The sequence below is a fragment of the Falco biarmicus genome, chromosome 8, assembly GCF_023638135.1.
Source record: "Falco biarmicus isolate bFalBia1 chromosome 8, bFalBia1.pri, whole genome shotgun sequence".
In the NCBI taxonomy this organism is placed as follows: Eukaryota; Metazoa; Chordata; class Aves; order Falconiformes; family Falconidae; genus Falco; species Falco biarmicus.
The window spans coordinates 17,109,574-17,130,144 of NC_079295.1; the positions used below are offsets into that span (position 1 = coordinate 17,109,574).

Here is a 20,571-nt window from a genome sequence, read left to right on the forward strand (position 1 = left end):
TGAAGAAAAGGAGATAATCCTATGTTTAGACTCCTGTCTGCCAGGCCTTTATTATATATATGAACAATGTATGCATTCCTGGTACAGACAGACGAGGTGTCTTGAAAACCGTTTGGTTGATAGCTCTGCAGTCTCTTGTACACTAACCACATGCTGTGCATGGTGTATGTAGAGAGATGTAACATCTGCAAGAACTGGGTGAAGAATCCATGATGCATAGAAGACCTTTACATTTTAAAGTTTTCTTTTGTTGTTCTTTAACTAAATTCTATGGTATATTTATTTGTGGCTTATTTATTGCATGATTAACTTTGCAGCTGTTGTAGGATAAAAACATTTATTTTAATTTTTGCTTCCCCCCAGATCCCTGTTCCCAATCTTATTTCATTTGCTGAAGCTCTTGAAGTTGGTTACAGCAAATACAAAAATCCGTATCACAATTTGATCCATGCAGCTGATGTTACTCAAACTGTGCATTACATAATGATTCACACTGGTATCATGGTAAGAAATACTGCAAAGTTCGATTTACTTCTTTTCTCAGACTGTACTGTTTTGGATAACTGTGCATATGTGTCTTTTCTTAAGGAAAAAGCTCTCTTAAAAATTGTGCAGAGATAGATTCCAAACTGCCATTCAAGCTGTGAACTTTTTGTCATTTTAAGAGTTGTTCCAGGATGGAACTCTTTTGATGTGGAGTGAAAAAGTAGAAAAAAAAAAATCCTCCTTAAATCCCTTTTGCTTTTCATTGCCCGGGCTTGGCTATTATATATCGTATTAAAAGAGATCCATTTGCAGAAGTGGTGAGAATTTTTTTGCTTCCACATCAGAGCCTGGGAGGTATGATCAGGCAAGGAAACTTTAGCATCTGCTGAGGTCTTGGCCCTTGAAAGATACGCTGAATCAGTACAGGCTTACTCAAATACTCTGCAGCTGCTTTTTCTTTTAGTTTATAACCTTAATTAGGACTGTTCTTGCATTGTGTATATGCATATACTAGGCAGGAGATTGTATTTGCCTTGCACTATTGCAATATCCCAATATTTTTCAGTGTTTGCTTTGGGAACTGAAGTGAGTCTGTGCAAGCATTTTTATTCTAAACACTTACCTTAGATTTAATACCGGCAATGGGAGTCTCCTCACTATCTGCTTGCTGGAAAAAAGTAAATACTGACTGAAAGAAAACAGGCATCTCTGTCAGTGGCCTTTTGATGATTTGTCTTCACTATGAATGCACTTGTTTCAAATTAAAAAAAAAAAAAGGGTGGGAAGTGATAATGCCTTATTTCTGTTTGCAGAGTCATAAAACGAATCCATAAGACTTTTGGAAAGGAAAGTTTTAGGGCTGACTCTGTATGTCTGTGCTCCAATATATACACAATAAATGACAGTCATTCACTTATGTTAAGCTTTTTCTCACTGAAAGCTTTGCCTTTGGCTTCAGCGGAGGAACGAACAAGTCCCTAGGCATCGTAGGGTTTTATTCTACTGTTTGAAGAGAGTGTTTTGCCTCTAAGCATCAGGTTTTTAAAGCTACCTTTTAACACAAGTACTAATTGCAGAATGAAGCCTGGAGTCTTCACCAGCCAAGATTCCTTTTCACATTGAGGTGTTTTCTTGAGAAAGAACTTCCGTATCAGACTGAAGGGCAGGCTAGACAGCTCTTGCCAAGATGACTTCAAACCAAAGTTGTTTTATACAATGTTCACCTACCAAAATAATATTTTAAAAAGAAAAAGCTTGAAGAGATTAGATCATAGTTCCTATCCTACCCTTGTCTTCTACTGTAAGATCAACTGCAAGCATTAAGTGATGTGAGACATGTTTTTATTGTAGGTATACAGCTGGATCAGCAAATTAACAGGGAGGAAAATCTTTATTGTATTACACGACACAAATATCCCTTGGGCCCATTGTAACTGTGCCCCTCTGCCCTTCAAAAAAAACAATAGCATCCAGATTTTCTATGTGATGCCAGGACAAGGTTCCAACTTCCAGAGCTATCCTAGTTAATCTGAGATGTTTGACCATTGATTAAACAACTTCACAACATGCTTTGTGTATATTTGAACACTGAATGAAGGAACCTGTTTCATATTTGGGTATCTGCTGTTCTACAGGGTATACATGAGGATGAGAAAGGCCTCTCTAACTCAGGTTTTACCATATTAGCATCCTAACCTTCTAACTGCACTTTGAAGTGATTTAGGTAACTGTTTTCAGAAAAGCTTAGACTTCATTGCTGTTACTTTGCTGTAAAACCTCATTAATGTTGCAATGCTGCTACAAAATATTCCTATAAAATTAGACCATCTTTTAAATACATTTGAATTGCTGAATTATAATATTGGAAAGTTCTTAGAAAGATACCTAACTAGGACAACACTTAGTCAAGAGTGCCTTCAAACAGATGTAGCTTGCCAGGCAGAAGGAACATTTATAGAAATCAGTGTTTGAAAGAGGGCCTAGTGATTCTGCAGCTTGCGAAGTATTTATGTCCCAAACGTCATTTGCAGTTTGAGAGCGCATCAGTATGATGCAAACATTCCATTTATTTTTTGGGGTTTTTTTCCTGTTCCTTGGTTAACCCTGAAGAACCCTACTCAATAACAATTTGAAGTTTGCTTCTCAAGCTAATATTTTTCAGAGTATGTCCGTTGTAATGCCTCTTTTCTCTCTGTTGTATCTTCTAACAAATACCTGGACTGGAGTCAATTTGAGGCAATTCTATATCAAATTCCCATGTATTTTTTGCAGATTGGCATGTGATTTGAAGTTCTTATGCTTTCATTGTATCTTAAGGAACTAACAGTGACTCCCAAATCATGCAAAGAATTGCTGTCTTCGTTGTTCGCTTCTGAAAGACATACTGAAGCAAATGTTTCAAAAAGCTGGGTTTTAGAAAATCCTTTTCACAATTCCAGTTGTTAAGATCATACATTTGGTATCTTTTATAGGCACCTGGAAAACATCCATATTTCAGCATCTACCAAAAAATTTGGCTGGTCAGAGTTTATGCTTCTCCACAAGTCTTTAGAGAGATTCCGGTGAAGAATAACACATATTCAGGGTCACAGTTAAAGAACTGAAATGATCATTGTAATTTCCAACTTATAATATCTTAAGAAACAAGATCCAGCCACCTCAGATCAATGTGTTAAAAAGTTAGATATCACAGATGGCACATAGTCTATTAGCCTTCCTAAGAGATTAAATCCCAGATGATACGACTGAGAAATATAAGTCAACCTTGGATTTATGAAGTCTTCATCTTTATAAAGATTAAAGAATCCAAGTCCCAGGGAATAAATCTTGTAAAGAACTTTTGAGTCATCGATCATCTTCCCACTATCCCTTTTCTCCTCCCACATACCTGTATTGCTCAAACTAAATGAAAAAATGTCTCTACTGTCAATAAGCGCATTGTGAGACTCCCTTTCTTACTCATTTTTTAATCCACTGTTGTCTAAAAAAATAGTTTGAACCAGAGCTCATGAAAAGTTGAAATGTATTTATTTACTTACAAGCAATTTATAATGCTGGAAAACATCTCTCAGTAGTAAACATATTTTCCAATAGGTGTTACACCTGCATTACATAGTATCTTCCCGGAGGGAAGTAGGTTCCAGCTCTTCACAGTCTTGCAGCCCTCCAGATACCTGCTTTTCCCTCTCCCTTTGGGCAAAACACTTGTTAAGTGTCTTTCTAAGAGCTTTCTCCTACTGCCTTAGAAATCCTTTAGCTAGAGTAGTTTTCTGAGTCTGTGATTTGAATACAGATCTGAAATTTGATTGTATAGCTACAGTCTCTAGAGTAGTTGCTGTCATATAGTAACGTATGAAGTTTCTGTGTAGCCTGTAGACATTGTTGTAAGAAATCCTCTTCTACTTATAAATGCATTGTCTAGCAACTCTTTTGGTTACTAAACAAGCTGATCTTTGAAAAGGCGTCTTAAAGCAAAAGTTTATGTTTAGCTTTAGTTACTAATAATTTCTGGGTTTCTGTTCTGTCTGGTATGTTGAAAACATTGTGAAAGCCAGGACTGGTCATGGCCTGGTTTCTTGTGACACACAATATGATGAAGGTCATCGTTTCCATTTTTAGAACTGCTTACAGTACATTCTCATTCCTCTGTTGTGACCTTTTAAAATCTATACTGCTTCACCAACAGCCAGTACTTGTTGTTCCTCAGCAGTCTTATTTTGTCACTGAATGACCTATTTCATTATTCTCTTATTACTTATGAATCTTGACTGTTTCCTTTCTTCTTCTTTGAAAGAAGTACTACTGTTGGCAGCTTTTAATACTTCTGGCGGCTTATACACCTTATATCCATTCATGCACACGTATGTGCACATATGGGCATATAACGATGAGATCATTCTTTGATCCTTTAGTACAGAAGCTTACTTCCACCCTAAAAAAAATTGAAATATGTGTGGAAATGCTTGACTGGCATTTGACTTAATCAGTCCTATGACTGCGGGGTTTAATTATCATATGATTTTTCTGCCCTCATTTTTAGATGGAGTAATTTTTTTCCTTAAGGATGATTTATCATTCAAGAAATAGAACTTGAAAGATAAAATAGCAGAGGTTATTTTACAAACCGACTGATACAGAACAGGCTCAGTTAGCAAGAGTTACAAAAGTGCACAAAACTCTAGGGTCTGCATTATTTTGTATACATGACCTGTATTACCTTTTGTTCTCAGTTACTGTGTACTAGCCTTATGCACCCTTTTTTTGCATTAGTACAAAGTATGATAAAACGTAGAATAGAAAAATCTCCTATGGGCCTAATTTTAGTGCTATAAACACTGGTAAAATATAGTTAATGCTGATGTTGTACCAGAATTTATTATGAACTGTCTATATTGTTCACTAAAAGACAATTTATAATAGGTTTTTAGATGAATATACCATTATTTGGAAAGTGCCATGTATGGGCTAGCAGGTTAGGTACTTCCTACTTGAAACAGCTACAAAGTATACCATGTAATTATCTTAATAACTTACTGTATTTCTGGCTGCCAATATTTACTTTGCTAGTGACCATAAGGACTTTAACTTGGTCATAGAGAAATCATAAGTACAAGGAGTTATTTTACTGTATAATAGCGAAGTGTTAAGGATATATAGTTACCTGAAATAAGACAAGAGTAAAGTTTCCTTAAGTTGAAGATAATGCAAAACTTTTCCAGTACTGTAGTACTTAATCTGAGTTAGACTATTATAGAAAATATGACTAAGATTTGTTTTTCATTTACCAGCACTGGCTCACAGAACTGGAAATTTTAGCAATGATCTTTGCAGCTGCCGTCCATGATTATGAACATACTGGGACCACAAACAATTTTCATATTCAGACAAGGTAAGCGAGGTGCTCTCTTAAGTGTCATATCTGGAGTTTGCTGTTCATTGGTCTGAACTGTTTCATACATCTTACTGATACAGCCAGGAAGCAGCCGGGTCATTCCTGAATTTACAAATTGCTTCCTTGACCTCTGTACAGTTAATGGGACTGCTGACATGAGCAAAGACGGTGTGGAAAAGTAAGGAGTTAGCTCCATAGTGTTTGAAATCATTATATTTTGGAGCTGATATGTCAAGAGAGATTTCAAAGAGATTCAGATCACAGACTTGAAAGCCCCTCACCCCTCTATATGTTTGCTTATATTTTGATACTTTTGACTTAAAAATTTCTTCTGCAGTGTCCCCATAAAAATACCATTCCACTTTCAGCAATGTGTCTGCACTTTACTTCGGCTGCTACATTTTTTTTTTTTTGAAGTTGCATATTAAACTTACAGGGTCCTAGTACAGAGGGAGAAACCTTCAAGTACAGCTTTAGAAATACCTACCACAAGTTGTCTCCTAGCTTGTTTTGATAGCATCTGCAGTAGTTACGAAAAAGAAATCTAGAAAGAAATCCAGTTTAAAAGTCAGGCTAACTGCAGGTGCAGCATGTCATCCTAGCCTCTGGTCCAGAACAACAGCATATACCTCTCTCCCTTAACATATTTTCACCTTATCAAAGGAAAATCACTGCCCAATCCATTAATGGGTGATAAATCATATACCCGATACTTAACCTAGTACAAAGCATCTTACACTTCTGTCACGCTAGGCTGTACTTTGTTTTTAGTATCCTCAGTTGATGAGTATGCTTTACCTGCTGTTAAAAAAAATTCAGCAAAGCACTGGCATTTTCTAACAAAACAGCTCTGTGCTAGAAATACTACTACTTCAAACAGAAGCATCCTCACACTCACCTATACAGATGTAGTGCCTAATATTTAAATTAAATCCATAACATACTTGTGCCCAGAGATGTGCCCTTTGTTATTGAACAAATTATGTATCTGCAGCTGAAATAAAGACAGAATTCTTTTCTCCCTCAGCATAGTCTGGCTAAAAATAAACATCAGTTTGTCATCCCAAGTTTATATTACTTTTCTATTTTTGTCCTTAATATTTTGCTCTGAAGTATTGCAAAAGTGGAAAATCAATTAAGCTGTTACCCTTTGAATTTTACTTGGGCATACTTGCAAACAGGTATTTGTTTTGTAATTAACTCATTCTTCCCTACTAGTGGAACTTGTCTCTGATGTGGCATCCCAGGCCCATGATTCCAGGCTTGTTTTGCCTGAGAAAAGCTGATGAAATGGCTGTCATAGTCATAGCAAATCTTAGCACTGTTTAAAACTAACCATAAGTAGCTATGTGGATCAAAGTGTGCTTCATTAACACGTGATTGTCAGATCACAGATTTTCCCATGATTTTAGTAGGAGTATGTATGTAAACATATTCATTATTTAGGTAGGTTATGGTTTGTTCCCACTAAATAAAATTTCCAGTCCTATTTTCATTTTTTAGATTCCTTGGTACCATACCATACACGTGGGTGGTTACACTAAATATATGTTATTGCTCAACAAAACAAAAGGCTGGATTTACCATATTAATATCATAGTAAGTTACGTTGCTAAATCATCACACCTTTCTCCTGGCACAGACTTTTCAGTTGGCCAAATGGAAATACTCAAGAACAGCTTTATCAGAACAGAAGTGTAGCAGAGAGGGGAAACCTGAGGTTGCTTAGCAAGTCATATCAGGTCTTGGGGAAACAAATTCCCCAAGAATTAATGAAGTTTGAAGCTAAGGATGATAAATCCATACCACATCAAAATTTTTGAAAATCTGTAAGTAATTTTGGTATTGTAGATTAGTCTTTAGTTAAGAAGGAAAGGATACTATCAAGGATGATAACGTTATGCAAGGGTCTGGCTTTCGGAAGCACTTGAGTGCAAATCAAATTTCAGCTTAGCATCTCTTCCATTCCATTGCTACGAGGCTCAAAGTTTCACAGTTTTTCTGACAAAAGATGGCATCCATTTAAAACATGTGAAATCGAAGTTTTAAAATATTTTATTACTTGCAGCTCCTTCTAATATATGAGTGACATTGGCCACAGCTCCTCTGTCTCAGAACAGGGGTACTAACTTAATACCCATGCTATGTGCAGAGACCCCTCTGTTGGTGAATGCACTGCGTTTTAAACGGTTGGATTGCCAATGTGTACTTTTGAGCAGCCTAATTAGAGCATTTCTGTTGCTCTACAATCCTATCTACAGTCAAGAAGCTGAAAGATCGCCTCACAAATTTTTGTCACAGTTATATAAATAAAACATTACACATTTAGGAATATGATTTTCCCACAAACAGTATATACAATGGTTTAATGATACATTTTTATGCGTTTAGGAGGGAAACTTTATCAGTATTTGATACAATTGGAATAAATAAACATAGTTTGGTATATATAATCAGTAGTTCTCCCAGAGAATAGACAGTCCTACCTTCCTCAGTGCCATCATCAGAATGCTATTGCAAATTCTGCCTTTTTCTTAACACTAGGTCAGATGTTGCAATATTGTACAATGATCGTTCTGTTCTTGAAAATCATCATGTAAGTGCTGCTTATAGACTCATGCAAGAAGAAGAGATGAACATCCTGGCAAATTTAACCAAAGATGACTGGAGGTAAGACCTACTGTGACATTCAAACTTAATTCCAGTATTTAAAAATAATAAAAAACACCAAGCCTTCCCTGTGGAGTCTATTTTAAGAGTTCAAATTACAGGAAGAAACTTTGGCACTGGAAGGAGTAACAGATTTAGGGCTTAGGAAAGGCTGCTGTGTGTAAAGAAGTACTGTTTGAGAGACTCCATATAATTTTCCAAGTGAGGTTGTGCATTTATGAGGCACAGTGTTGGACTTGTGTGGACAGTGTCTCAGGTGAGATAGCTCTTCAGGAAAACCACAATGTTGCCCGTCTTGAGCTAGGTTATCTTTGTCTAACAGTGGGTTAAAACCTCAGTGCAGAGTCACACTGCTGCCAACTTGACCACTACTGCCTTTGGGATTTCTGCTGTGTAACATACCACAGTGTAGTCACATCTTGGTTAAGCATTAAAAAATGAATTATCTGGAGAGTAAAAAAAAAAAATAATAATAAAGGCCAGGCACAGTAGTACCCCAGAAATCGCTCTTGGTTTTTTTTTAATTTCTGCTTCTTAATTTTAGTATAATTCTGAAGAAAATATGACCACCTGAAAGAATCAGGATCATAATTGATATGTCACAAATACCTGCAAGACCAAAATGAACAAGTGTTAGAGATAAGACTTTCTGCATTATTAAAAATGATGTTATCTTTATACATCTTTGATTGCTACCTATAGCACTTAAAATGAGTCTTCTGTGTATTTCTGTAAACATAGCTATTATTCAGAGATTCAAAAATAACTTTTAAATAGGTGGACTGTGAAGTCAGGGAGAGATGTTCTGCTTCCAGAAAAGTCTTCCACTGTGAATGATACCACCACAAATAAGAAAGCTATACTCTGCTTTGTATATATTTTCACAAAGCTATAAATTTATGAAGAAATATGTGAATGTCAGATCAAATTTTGGTGTGGTGTATATTTACAGATGAAGGACTGTTTTACATGGTAGATTTACATTATGTTACTTACCTACATAATCAGAACACTTCTAAATAAAGCTTTTATTGTATGTAAGCCTGCTGACCCTTTTGGTTTTCAATTCATTATTTTACTGTAGCTACTCTAAAACACTTAATATTAAAGTATTTATAATTTTTTATTTAATACATCAGAGGGAGGAAACATACACCTTTTTATTCTCATAAAAGATTTCTTCTCAGAAGATACTCATTTGGATTTAGTTATCACAAAATTTGTGCTGTATATTTTGTTCTGGAGAAGGATCTCTGGAAGTAAATTGTAAACTTCAACAATAATTGTCATATACACCTATATTTTCTTTGCCAACATGAGTCAGCCTTGCTCTGCTTCAAAATATTTGGGGCCTGATAGTTTTGGGGCTGATAGAGCTCTGTGACCCTGTTTTTGCTTGTCCTAGCTATTCAGTATGGAGAAAGTGATTGTGCCAGTAGAGAGCCAACAGAGGCTGGTATTTTGTCTTTTAAAACCATCATTGTAGAGAGGTAATGATTTTCCAATCTTGAGACTTGTTACCTTGAGTATGTTCTTTTGAAGTGTTGTTGTTTCATATTGTGTCCTACCAGAGAATGCTTCCAGGTAGAAAGGGGCAGATCTGCAGTTGAATTTCAGTTCAGGACTGGACCAAGAATGGCTTGAAGACACTTGTGTGCTTCCCCAGTCCTGGCTCCTTCATCACTGGAGACCACCATAAATGAGTATAGCTTGGGAATCCCTGCAGCAACATGCAGTTGGTCCAGCTGACAGAAATCTGGCTGCCAGCTAGTACAGTGCGTCCCAGTCATTCCCTTTTGTTATGTCACTGGGGAAAAGAGTGATAGGATGGAAACTCCTGTGAAAGAAAATATTTGCCAATGGAAAGAGGAGCCTATGGTTTCCAGGTGTGTGATGTTTATACATATTGCTCTGGTGGACTGCAACAGAATGAAGGGAGGAATGTGATAGACTCTTCACATTTCTGAAGCGCACACTTCTCTGCATAGATTGCTCAGTCTGGTCTTCCCCCAGTTCTTTTTCCAGTCCGCTTACAGACCCTTTGCTCTAACTTCTATTGCATTTCAGTTCTCTGTGGCTTTTGAACCTGTGATAAACTACCACGTTCCTTCAGAAGTTGCTCAATCACACAGTGAGTGTGTTTGTACTTGCTTTTCAGTCCGATTTCACTGTAACCCGACTAGGATTTCCTAGAGGATCTTATCTTAGTGTTGCAAATTTTGTTTGTATGCAGTGGCTGCACAGATCCAGTCCACTATAAGCAGCCAGTTTGAAGCTGGTGGAATTTGGCAACCTGAGAAAGTAGATTTTATGGTTTCTTGTTGCGGCTATTCAGTACAACTTAGAAGAAATGTAAGAACTGACTAATAAGTTCAAGCAACTAAACCAGAACACTCAGTTCCATGTTTTGTCACTTAGCTAGGCAATTACAGTCTGTACTTTACAAACCAGTAAATTCCAAAGTGCTAATGCGAGAACCTGCACAACCTGTTGAAGTCTGATGCTTTAATTTAGAGGGTTGGTCATCGAAATGATGGTTTCCTGGTATTTGTTTCTAATATCAAAAAAATCCTTTTACCCTATCATCAAATACAGTTGTTCATTGGTGCAATGACAGATCTGTTAGCCATTTAAAAGGTCTTCAATTTTCTAATTATTGCTAGAGCAAATTTCTTGGATCTGTACTGAAATTCATGCTGTTAGACTTAACAATTTTGAAGTTTGCACTGAATTAAATTGGCAGTAAATTGAGATGATAATTTGTTCAACTTTTTAATGTACTTCCTGGCATTGATTAATTTCTTGTCTACTGTCAGATCTGTTTTCTTGAGATGCAGCGATTTCATTTTTTAAAAAATTAATACCACTGCCTATTTAAACTGTGTTTCTGCTAATTATTTCAGCAAGATGAAGCAAAGTGACTAAGAATGACTATAGTATTACGTTTGCTTTTCTACACGTTAACATTAAGAAGATAAATGCACTAATAAACTGTCAGCTTCAATTAAGTTTAAAACATAGGGTTTGGGTCTGGGCAGGGAAACACTGCTGGCATTCTGATGAGGATGTCCTTTGTGGATAGTGCATGTGACATTCATAGTGATTTCTCACACTTTCCTCAACTCTGAAAATATATTCCAGTCTTCCATATTGTCTTGTTTCTGTCGCTTAGCGCCCCTATATAACTAAAGGATTCCTTTTTTGTCCTCCTTTCTTCTTTTATTTACCAGGCTTCTAGCACCCCGTGTGTTATGTGAACAGTTATAGGTGGTCAGGTGGTATTAATATCTCAAACCATTCCCTTCATAAGGCATACAACGTTATATTACCCGATTATGCAAAAAGGAATAACAAAACAGTATGAATTGTATACAATGCATGATGAACAGCTTTTCTTTCACCAATTCCTTTGGGAGACTTCTGTTTGAGGAAGGCAGGATTGCTATAACTTGCGAGATTAACCTTATGTCTTCAGTTCCCAGCCTACTTTCGCTCAGCTTAGCCTGTTCCTACATTTTTTCATTAGTTTCCAGCTGACTAAATGTCTCTGACATGGGCAAATCCAGGTAAAGCTGGTTTCTGTTTATCAGTTAACTGCTGTTCTGAGAAGTCCATGTGCCAATCCTTGTCTCTTGTTTATTACAGCATTATTCATGTTGTTTTTTCACATCATCTTGCATCTATTGTTTTACAGTATGCTATCCATAGGACGTATGGATATAGGAGGGTTAAGAAAGGATGACAGCACAGGACATGACAGTTTACTTAAGAAAAATGGAGATTGTATACTCAAAACCATTAATCTTCCAGTTGTGGGCCCCAAAAACTGTTATGCGCTGTACGTGAATACTGTTACCGCTTCCCATCATAGAACTAAAGATGAAACACATACGTATCTTTTTGCCATGGTAGCATGAGCAGTGCTAACTGTATTATCCCGATGTCCTTGTAGCTGTGGAGTGCTTGATAAAAGGGGCAGAGATTTCTGCCCAGGAGTTACCTGTGAGACCAGCTGAGGTCTCCTTCAGTGTGAAAGCTGAGGTGGTCTTTTTTTTTCTCCAGGGAAAAAAAAAGGGGAATGGTTTAAGTCCAAGAGTAATCTTTTGTGCAATGGTAGTAGACTGAGCATTTGTAGCTCTAGTAGAGCTTTATTTAATATTTCCCCATCAGTTCTCAATTTTCCATTTCTCTATTGACGATGCATGGGGGTGCAGGCAGGAAACAATTGCAGACCATAGGTGGAGAGCTTCTCCTTTGCTGTCAAGCAGCTTTTCAGTGGCCTGAAATCTTCAGAATATGTTGAGTGCTACATTTTTTGATTCTTATTAAGGTGATGGAGTTAAGAATTAGGGTTTGTCTGCTGCCATGACAGTATGAGTAAGCAGAAAGCAGCATTTTCCTTCTGTGTGTGGTGTTCTGTAGTAAGGGTGAGCTTATTTCTGATTACTCTTAAAAGTTCAGATGTGGAAAGAAAATCTCCCATAGAAAGGGGAAGTGGTAATTATTTCAGTCTTACAAACAATGCAGAGCCCTCAGTTTTCATGCAGTGTTAGCTGTTGTTTTGTTGGGGTTTTTTAAACGGGTTTGGCTGTGTTTGAAGGGTACAGTTTCAAAGCAATGTGGAGGAGGAACAGTTGGGATGCAAATTAATTAGTATCTTATTATGAGGTCAGGTAAGGTAAGACATTTTCTAAACTCAAGTTGCTATGGCTGCATTTTACTGAGTAGAAGTGAGAGGACTGAGTCTTTTTCCAGTTGCATCAAAGCAAATCAGGAATAAATACACAAAAATCAATAGGAGTATTAGATTAAATATGCAATTACTTTGGCACTAAAGTAATCTTGATAGGTTTTATAACAAACTGTTCTAACAGCTCTGAAGAAAACTGCAATTTACCTCTTTCAAACATAGTCCTATGAAAAAAATACAATGTTAAGTAAATCAAAAGTATGAATACAGTATGAAAGATCAGTGAGAATGACTAAAGTAGGATACTACTATTGTAATTGATATTTGGACATCCTTCAGATTGGGGATTGGGGGTGTGCTTATAATCAAAGTTTTTATGTGGTGAATTGTCCCCATTATATATATAAATAACACTTGCGCATAAACCCTCCATTTAAAAAGCATGTAAAGAAAGACCCGGTAGACTCCCACATAGTCTATATAGAATCGTTCTACATCAAGGAAACTGAATTATCCAAATCAGTAATTATTGTTGACAGAATTAATGTAATTCCATATACAGTCAGAATTAATACACTTTCTTACATGATTCATGTTTTACTATTTTCATATTCATTTAATAGTAAGCTGATGGACAAGCCAACATCTCTGACCATAATACCAAGATAAACAAATTATAACTCCCAAATTTGTTCTGGTTCATGAAATAGGCATTAAGGTATTTTTGAGATGAAGGATAGTTTGTCATAATCAGTGGTATAATGTTGATGGTGTTGCAGATGTAATACCTCTTGCTCTTCTGAGTGTTTCCACAGCCTTCTCCCTAGGCTTAGTGTTATGCCTGCTCTGTGCTAATACAAGGGTGCTAATAAAAGACACAAATATATTCTCTTGGGTGGTGGTAAGCCCAGAGACCAACCGGTTTTTTGAATGCTGTACTGCTGGAAAAATAAGGAAAGACTTATAATGGGCAACGGAACTGCATGTAATTTTAGCTTATACGCTAGAAAAGAGGAATTACAAAATGGTGTGACTCTGAAGTAATGGTTACAGAGTGCATTTTCTGAAGTACATTTCTTTCACAGAATCGCTTTAGGGTACAACATTCAAGTTGTTAATCATTTATTTAAATGCTTTTTAAAATGTAATAAAACTCGTGGTGTTGTTTAGAAAGTTATAAATTAACAAGTACTGCTTAAACAAAGGTACCATACATAGAATAAATGAATTGTAATAAGTCATTTCGCTTTTAATTATTTTTAGGGAGTTGCGTAGCTTGGTCATTGAGATGGTTTTGTCTACAGATATGTCAGGCCATTTTCAACAAATTAAAACGATGCGACATACACTACAGCAGACAGAGGGGTAGGTTTTTTTCCCATTCTGTTCACTATCTGTAGCCTTTCAATGAGCTTATGTACGATAGTTGCTTTTGTTTTGAGATAATTGGAGCATGTCCTTGAATTGACAGGGTAGACAAAGCCAAAGCCATGTCTTTGATTCTACATGCAGCAGACATAAGCCATCCAGCAAAATCCTGGGAACTGCACTATCGGTGGACCATGGCCCTGATGGAAGAATTTTTTCGACAGGTGCTGTTTCTTAAATCCTTTAAGAAATCTAATTCAAGAAGCAGAGGTTACACAACTAAGTCTTTTCCTAAGTCTACCAACAAGGATACTGTTGGTTGTGATTGACAAGCATAGTCAGTAGTATATATTCCTTACTCTTCATACATATCACTGACTTTAATTCAACTTTTATGTGCTTGAATAAGATGAAATTGTTATAGCTTTATATCTGTTTCAGCTGATACCAGGATTCTGAGTGTTGTAGCATTTTTTTCTTTCAATTATAATATAACTTGTCAAGCTGTTTTCATTGTGTAGACAGAGATTTATATATGCTTTGAGTTAAAAAGAAGCACCAGCAGGGTAGGATGAGGGACTTGAAAATAGGAAGAATTAATTTTCAGCAAAGAAGGCAAAACGTTGTTTCCGTTTCACATTTCAGAAAGCCCTTCTATTTCTTTTCCTTGAGTACTTCCCATGCATATGCCACATAGGTCTGAATGTTTTGCTTTAATAACAGCCTGATCCAACATGGGAGGTTAGACACTATCATCCTGTTAATGCTGTGGCCATATACCCTAAAACAAAAATGAAGACACACCTTTGTGACAGACTCCATTTCTGTGAGATACTGTATTCAAAGAGAAAGGCCAGTAGGTGTTGGTGTCACTTCTGCCATTTTTTTACTCACCTCAGCAGGTGGAAAAAAACATTTCTCCAAAAGGGGAATACTCTCCCTCTAATGACTATTTGTGACCATGCACATTTTTAACATAACAGTTAATGAAGTACAGTTGATAAACAAAATCCAGTTTAGGTATTACACAGTTTCTGCAGTTACACACAGGTTGTAAAAATGGTTAATACAGATAACAGAACAGTGTATGTCTTGCTCAGCTTGATTGTCATTAATTTGCTATCTGCTGATATTTTCAAATCAGATGGGTCACACTTGAAGAAGAGATCAGAGAATAAAGAAGTCAGTATATTAAACTGTTAGGTTGTTAGGCCCATCTGCCCTAGAAGGTTCTTGCTTGGTTCCTAGAGGTTCTTTATATGAATTCTCTGTAGGGATCATGAGGACATCCTTCATCTGGGCTTTGCACCAGAGAGGCAGATTGGAGAGCTGGTGTCTTAATCTAAGTAACAAATGGACTGAGTTTTGTGGAAATAATGAGCAGAGTCATGGGTTTGTGTCTGCTTCTGTAAATGGAAATGATGAGCATTTTGAACATGAGAGGAAAAAGGAGGAGCAGATTACCCCAGGTATATATTACTTGAGAAGATCAGAAATGACCAACTGTAAAAACATTTTAGACACAGTCAGACTAGATAGAGCCCATAGGACATTGAGGCAATGTGTCCAGTCAAGTGGAAGTAGCGTTAGCAGTGAACAGTACCACACTGGTCATTGAGTGCCTGGGATCAGCTAATATTTTTGTTATTCCTTTATCCTTTCGTTAGAAGTAACTGGATCCCAAATAAGTCGCTCAAAGATTTGAGGAGGCATTTAACAATAGCATCAAATCACCATGTATGTATGTCTGCAACTCAGCAGTATAAAATGTGAAAGACTTTCAGGCTGTAGAGGAGTTGCAAGGAATTGACTCCCTCTTTATATGTACTAAAAAGAACAGCACATGTAGAGTAGCTCCAACACATTTAAGGCGTGATGAAGTAACTGTACCTGCAGAAATGCACTGAGCAGCGCAGACACAGGAGGTCTCCTGCTTCCTAAATGCACTGGCTTGGCTATGCATCCTCTGGTCTGTTGATCTGGGTATGTGTGGAGGAAATCTCTGTGACTTCCAAATCCATGTCAGCCAAGGTGAAGTAGTCCAAATGTATACAAAACCCACTAATTCCTCCTCTGCTTTTCTTAAAAGATAGTAAGTCAACTACTTTGCTGCCTTACAGGAAAAAGCAACGGTCTGAAACTGCCAGTGCAAAACCAAAATGTTTTAACAGGCAGCTTTCAAAGTAGTGAGCACCAGCAAAAAATGAACATTCACCTAGACACTAGACAAAAAACTTTGTTAACTGCAGCTAATGGGTAAAATATGTGCCAGTGTTAACTTCAGGGAAAAAGCTAAATAACGCTTTAAATTTAAAAGCAACAACTACAGAAAGCGTGTTGTAATGCCAAGGAAGATCTGAGCTATTTGTTTAAAATAGAAATACACCCACTCATCTCAAAACTGTAAAAATAAAGAAATGCATAGTTCAAGTCACACAAAGAAGTATCATAACATAACATAAGCTCCTATAGCATTCCGCTCTCAGCCTGAGTAGATCCAAAAGCATAAAAAGAGAATTTGTCCAGTGAGTTCACCACCTCACAGAGAGTCTTTTTTTACTGCTTTGATCTTTATCTTGGTTTTAAGTCTCATGAAATTACAATGATCAATTTCAATATTAATGCTGTATCCCTTATTACAAGTCACAATAGACTTAGACTTATATGATATTTAAGTATTAATTATGTATTATATTAATTGCAAAGTAATTCATAATTGGGGTAAAGAGCTACTTGAAAATATTAAAAAAATCAAACTGATTCTTTGCTAGTGTGGAATTTTCTCTTTTTTAATACCTGGTTGAAGGAAGATGACAAAATTAATATTACTTTGTAAATCCTGTGTCCAAAAATGGCTCACAACTGGTTAGTTACAACAACCCCAGTTTACATTATATCACAGTCTGGCTCCTGCATTTACATGGGGGTGCCACTATAGCACTGCTCCTAGTAGTAAGCGTTCATTTGTTCTACACTCTGAAGTCAAATTATGAACACTTGGGTGTAAAATTTAAAGGCCATAGTGATAAAACTCTCCACTTCCACATGAAATGCAGTCTGCGAGGTACATCTGTTTCTGTGGCTGAAGTAGTTTTATTGGTATTATAGTTCTAAAATTTTCCCAAATCTAGTTCAATGATACATGATGAAAAGACTAAGGAGAGTTGATATTACCCCCATCATCCATCAGTTTCTGGTGAGATCTTTGGGAAAATGGTAGGTTCATGTACTGCTCCCCATTGAATGATCATGAAACAGCACTCTCCATGACTAGTGTAATGCATAGAGTCATCCTACTTGAAAGACTTAAGTTTTCCTGTATCTATAATGTCAATGCTTCTGGGGGCCAGGTTTGTCCAGCTACACGATTTCTAGCTTCCTTTGAAAGATGTCTCTTCAGGATTTTTTGCACCACTAGACTTTCTGTTTGAGCTTTTGCAAGTCAATTAGTGTATCATGCTGAAAATGGAGATAACACACACCCCTGGCTACTAAGACTGTTACGACAAAAAAGCTCTTCTAGTGTATTAGGTGCTGAAATATTTTCAGATCTAGGTTGTACAAATCACCTTTGTAATGAAATTGATCTTTTTTTCTTATGGCTTCAGCAGCAGAGAGCCATGCCTGCTAGTGAGAATGAGTTCAAGTCAGATAATTCCCTTGACCTGTGTAAATCCATCGAAGAAATTTTACATGTCGGATAAACCAATGTAATAGAAGGAAACACTTAGCGTTTGGCATACTATTACAAATATGTCTAAATATCTCCAGTCCCATGACATCTGGGACCAGCAGGACTAAACTGTGCATATTAAAGAACTTCATATATGTTAAATCTCATTGGCAGTTGCTTTGCTCTTGAGGAGAACTTGCTTACAATAAGTTCCTTTATAAAAAAACTTTCAAATGTAAGTTAGAATTTTGACTTTTACTTTTTCTGAAAGTTTTAAGATAAAAATAATGAGGGGGGTTTTGCTGTGGCTTGTTTTTATATTTAGGAATATTAGTGAATAAAATAATCTGTTGAATAAATACTAAGAATAATTCAGATTCCTTTGTCTCTCCATCCCTCTGTCAAATATGTGCGTATAATATTAAACATTGTTGTTTGCAGGGAGACAAGGAGGCTGCTTTGGGTCTTCAGTTTTCCCCACTCTGTGACCGCAAGTCTACTTTGGTAGCTCAGTCTCAAATAGGTAATGACAAGTTGTGGTTTTCTTTTGCTTGTATGTGTAGGAGCATGTAAAAGCATGCAGACATTTCTTATGATTTTTAAATGTTCCAAATGCCATCATATAGAAGGTATTCCGTTGCACCTATCTGTTCACCAAACTCATATGCTCGTACAGAAGAAATGTGCTGGTCTCAAAAGAAGTAATTTTAGCATATGTGATGCCAAGGAGGGGATAGTAGAGGGATTAACCAAAGTACTGGACATGAGCCCAACTTTTGCTGTGCACACTGTAGAGTTTGGTAGATCTTGTCTTCAGATTGACTCTTGCTCAGGAACTCACAGGCCTGTCTCTAGCTGAAAGCCTGGTGCCATTTTGCGGATGCATCTCAATGTATACATCAGATCTCTGGACAGCAATTAAGACTGTCAGTGTGGCAGGGTCAAACTACACAGGGTCAAGCCTCCTTGGTCTGACAAGGACCACTGCATTCTGTTCCTGTCAGTTTTGATAGCAGTGGTCAAACTTCAACTTCCCCCTTTCAGAAATGCGGCTCTTGGCTCTCTCTGTATTCATTTCCATCAGCAATAAGGAGACAAAACCTGGTAAAGATCACTGGGGCTAGTCAGAAGGACAAACCCTAGAAGCATTCTGAGTAAAGCCATATATCCTGCCAACAGCTGTACCTTTTACAAGAGTGAACACAGTGCTCAGGGAGAAATTCTATAGGTAACGGTGTCTTATCCCTGAACCGAAGCATGTCGTCCTGTCTGATCTTGCCATTCAAATGTCCTTTATTCCATTTCACCAGCATTGAAAGGCAACGTGCCTGAGCATCATACCTGCTGCAGAAGGGAAGTTGGAACTTAGGATGAAGTACATTGCTCACCTTTGTGCCACGTTGCATGGTTAGGGTATGAAGATACCTGGAAATTCATTGCTAACTCATGTTTTGGCTTTTTTTTTTTTCCCCCCCCTGTTAAGTGCTCAGCAGAGAATAATGCTTCATTCTCTCACTGTGCCATTCCATACCTTGATGAGCACTTTAAAATGTAAAAGACATTGTTCAGAGCTGACATCTCAGAACTGTGGGATAAATGCTGTCTCCTAAGGATATTACTTGTTCTGTTCACTGATTTGACAGAACACTCCTACACACTGTGAAATAACACTTTATCTCCACAGAATAATAAACAGCAGTGTGAAATATTAGCTCCTTGGCAAGAAGCTCCAAATGGTAAAAGAGACAGTATGACTTCTAGCCCCCTGGCTCAACAGTAGCTTCCCTTCTATTCAATAATTAATATTCATTTCAAATGGTAGGTGTGTTCTGCAGTCCATAAAATTTACAAGAAAAGGGAATGAAAAGCTATAATTGTTACAATCTAGTTATATCTATACAGCTTCAGGTGGCTTTGGTTCTAGTTGAGCTTTTTTCTTCAAGATTATGCCGGTGGTATACTATATTGAATCAGGACTACAGCCAGAAAATCAGCCTGATACCATGTATTTAGATTTGAGAGCTGTGGAAATGTGAAATCTGATTTTCTTTCTTTTTCATGTTTAGGTTTCATTGACTTCATAGTAGAACCAACATTTTCTCTTCTTACGGACTCAATGGAGAAAATTGTTATGCCTCTTATAGAGGAAGCGTCAAAATCTGGAAGTCCTGCATTTGGGACACCCAGGTATGAACACACTGCTTAGTTATTGAACTAACATAATAATGTAATTCTCAGATTCATCACAATTATTTTAAGTTAGAAAAGTAGCGTCAATAGCTGTACAGTATTGCCACCGTGTGGTGCTGCGTTGTATTTGCATTATGCTGTTACTCCATTGGCTGTGGATGATTGTGCATATAAAAAAGCAAAACCGTTAAAAAACAGTTACAAGCATAATACACACATATAAAATATTAAGTTGATTTTCTACAGCATATCTAATAGCAGTTTGTTTCCTTTGACTATAATCTTTGCAACAGGTCATTGAAGTTCTTAGTTCTCTTACCTTGAACCATTTTCAGTACAATTCTAATTGTCAGTAACAAAAGTCATTCTTTCCTTTCTGAGAGGCAATTGGAAGTGGAGGTGGTAAAGGTGATTTCAGGGTTCTTTCTGTGTTTTGTTATGCTGTAGGTCACTTTCTTTCTTCACCTTTCCATGTTAGTATTATTTTATATATACACTTGAGACAAAACAGATTTCACTTATGTTGCACTTGAGAGACCTAAATACAGTATAAGTGAGATGGCACTGCACAGGTGGGGAGGGTTTGCTCATCAGTCTCTGGGT

The 20,571-nt window shown here is 37.0% G+C and overlaps 1 protein-coding gene across 8 annotated transcripts in view; it reads left to right on the forward strand.

The window, feature by feature from the left end:
- PDE1A (phosphodiesterase 1A) overlaps nt 1–20,571 on the forward strand; it is a 248,849-nt gene that overhangs the window by 183,952 nt on the left and 44,326 nt on the right. For all 8 annotated transcript variants that reach the window (XR_008823670.1, XM_056350225.1, XM_056350220.1 and 5 more), the window contains 7 exons: nt 364–504; nt 5,274–5,374; nt 7,922–8,047; nt 14,001–14,102; nt 14,209–14,329; nt 18,220–18,301; nt 19,845–19,965. Coding sequence is in view for 7 of the 8 variants with exons in the window: in XM_056350225.1 (XP_056206200.1) it covers nt 364–504; nt 5,274–5,374; nt 7,922–8,047; nt 14,001–14,102; nt 14,209–14,329; nt 18,220–18,301; nt 19,845–19,965 (794 nt within the window). In the remaining variant the exon portion in view is untranslated. The remainder of the gene's footprint in view (nt 1–363; nt 505–5,273; nt 5,375–7,921; nt 8,048–14,000; nt 14,103–14,208; nt 14,330–18,219; nt 18,302–19,844; nt 19,966–20,571) is intronic.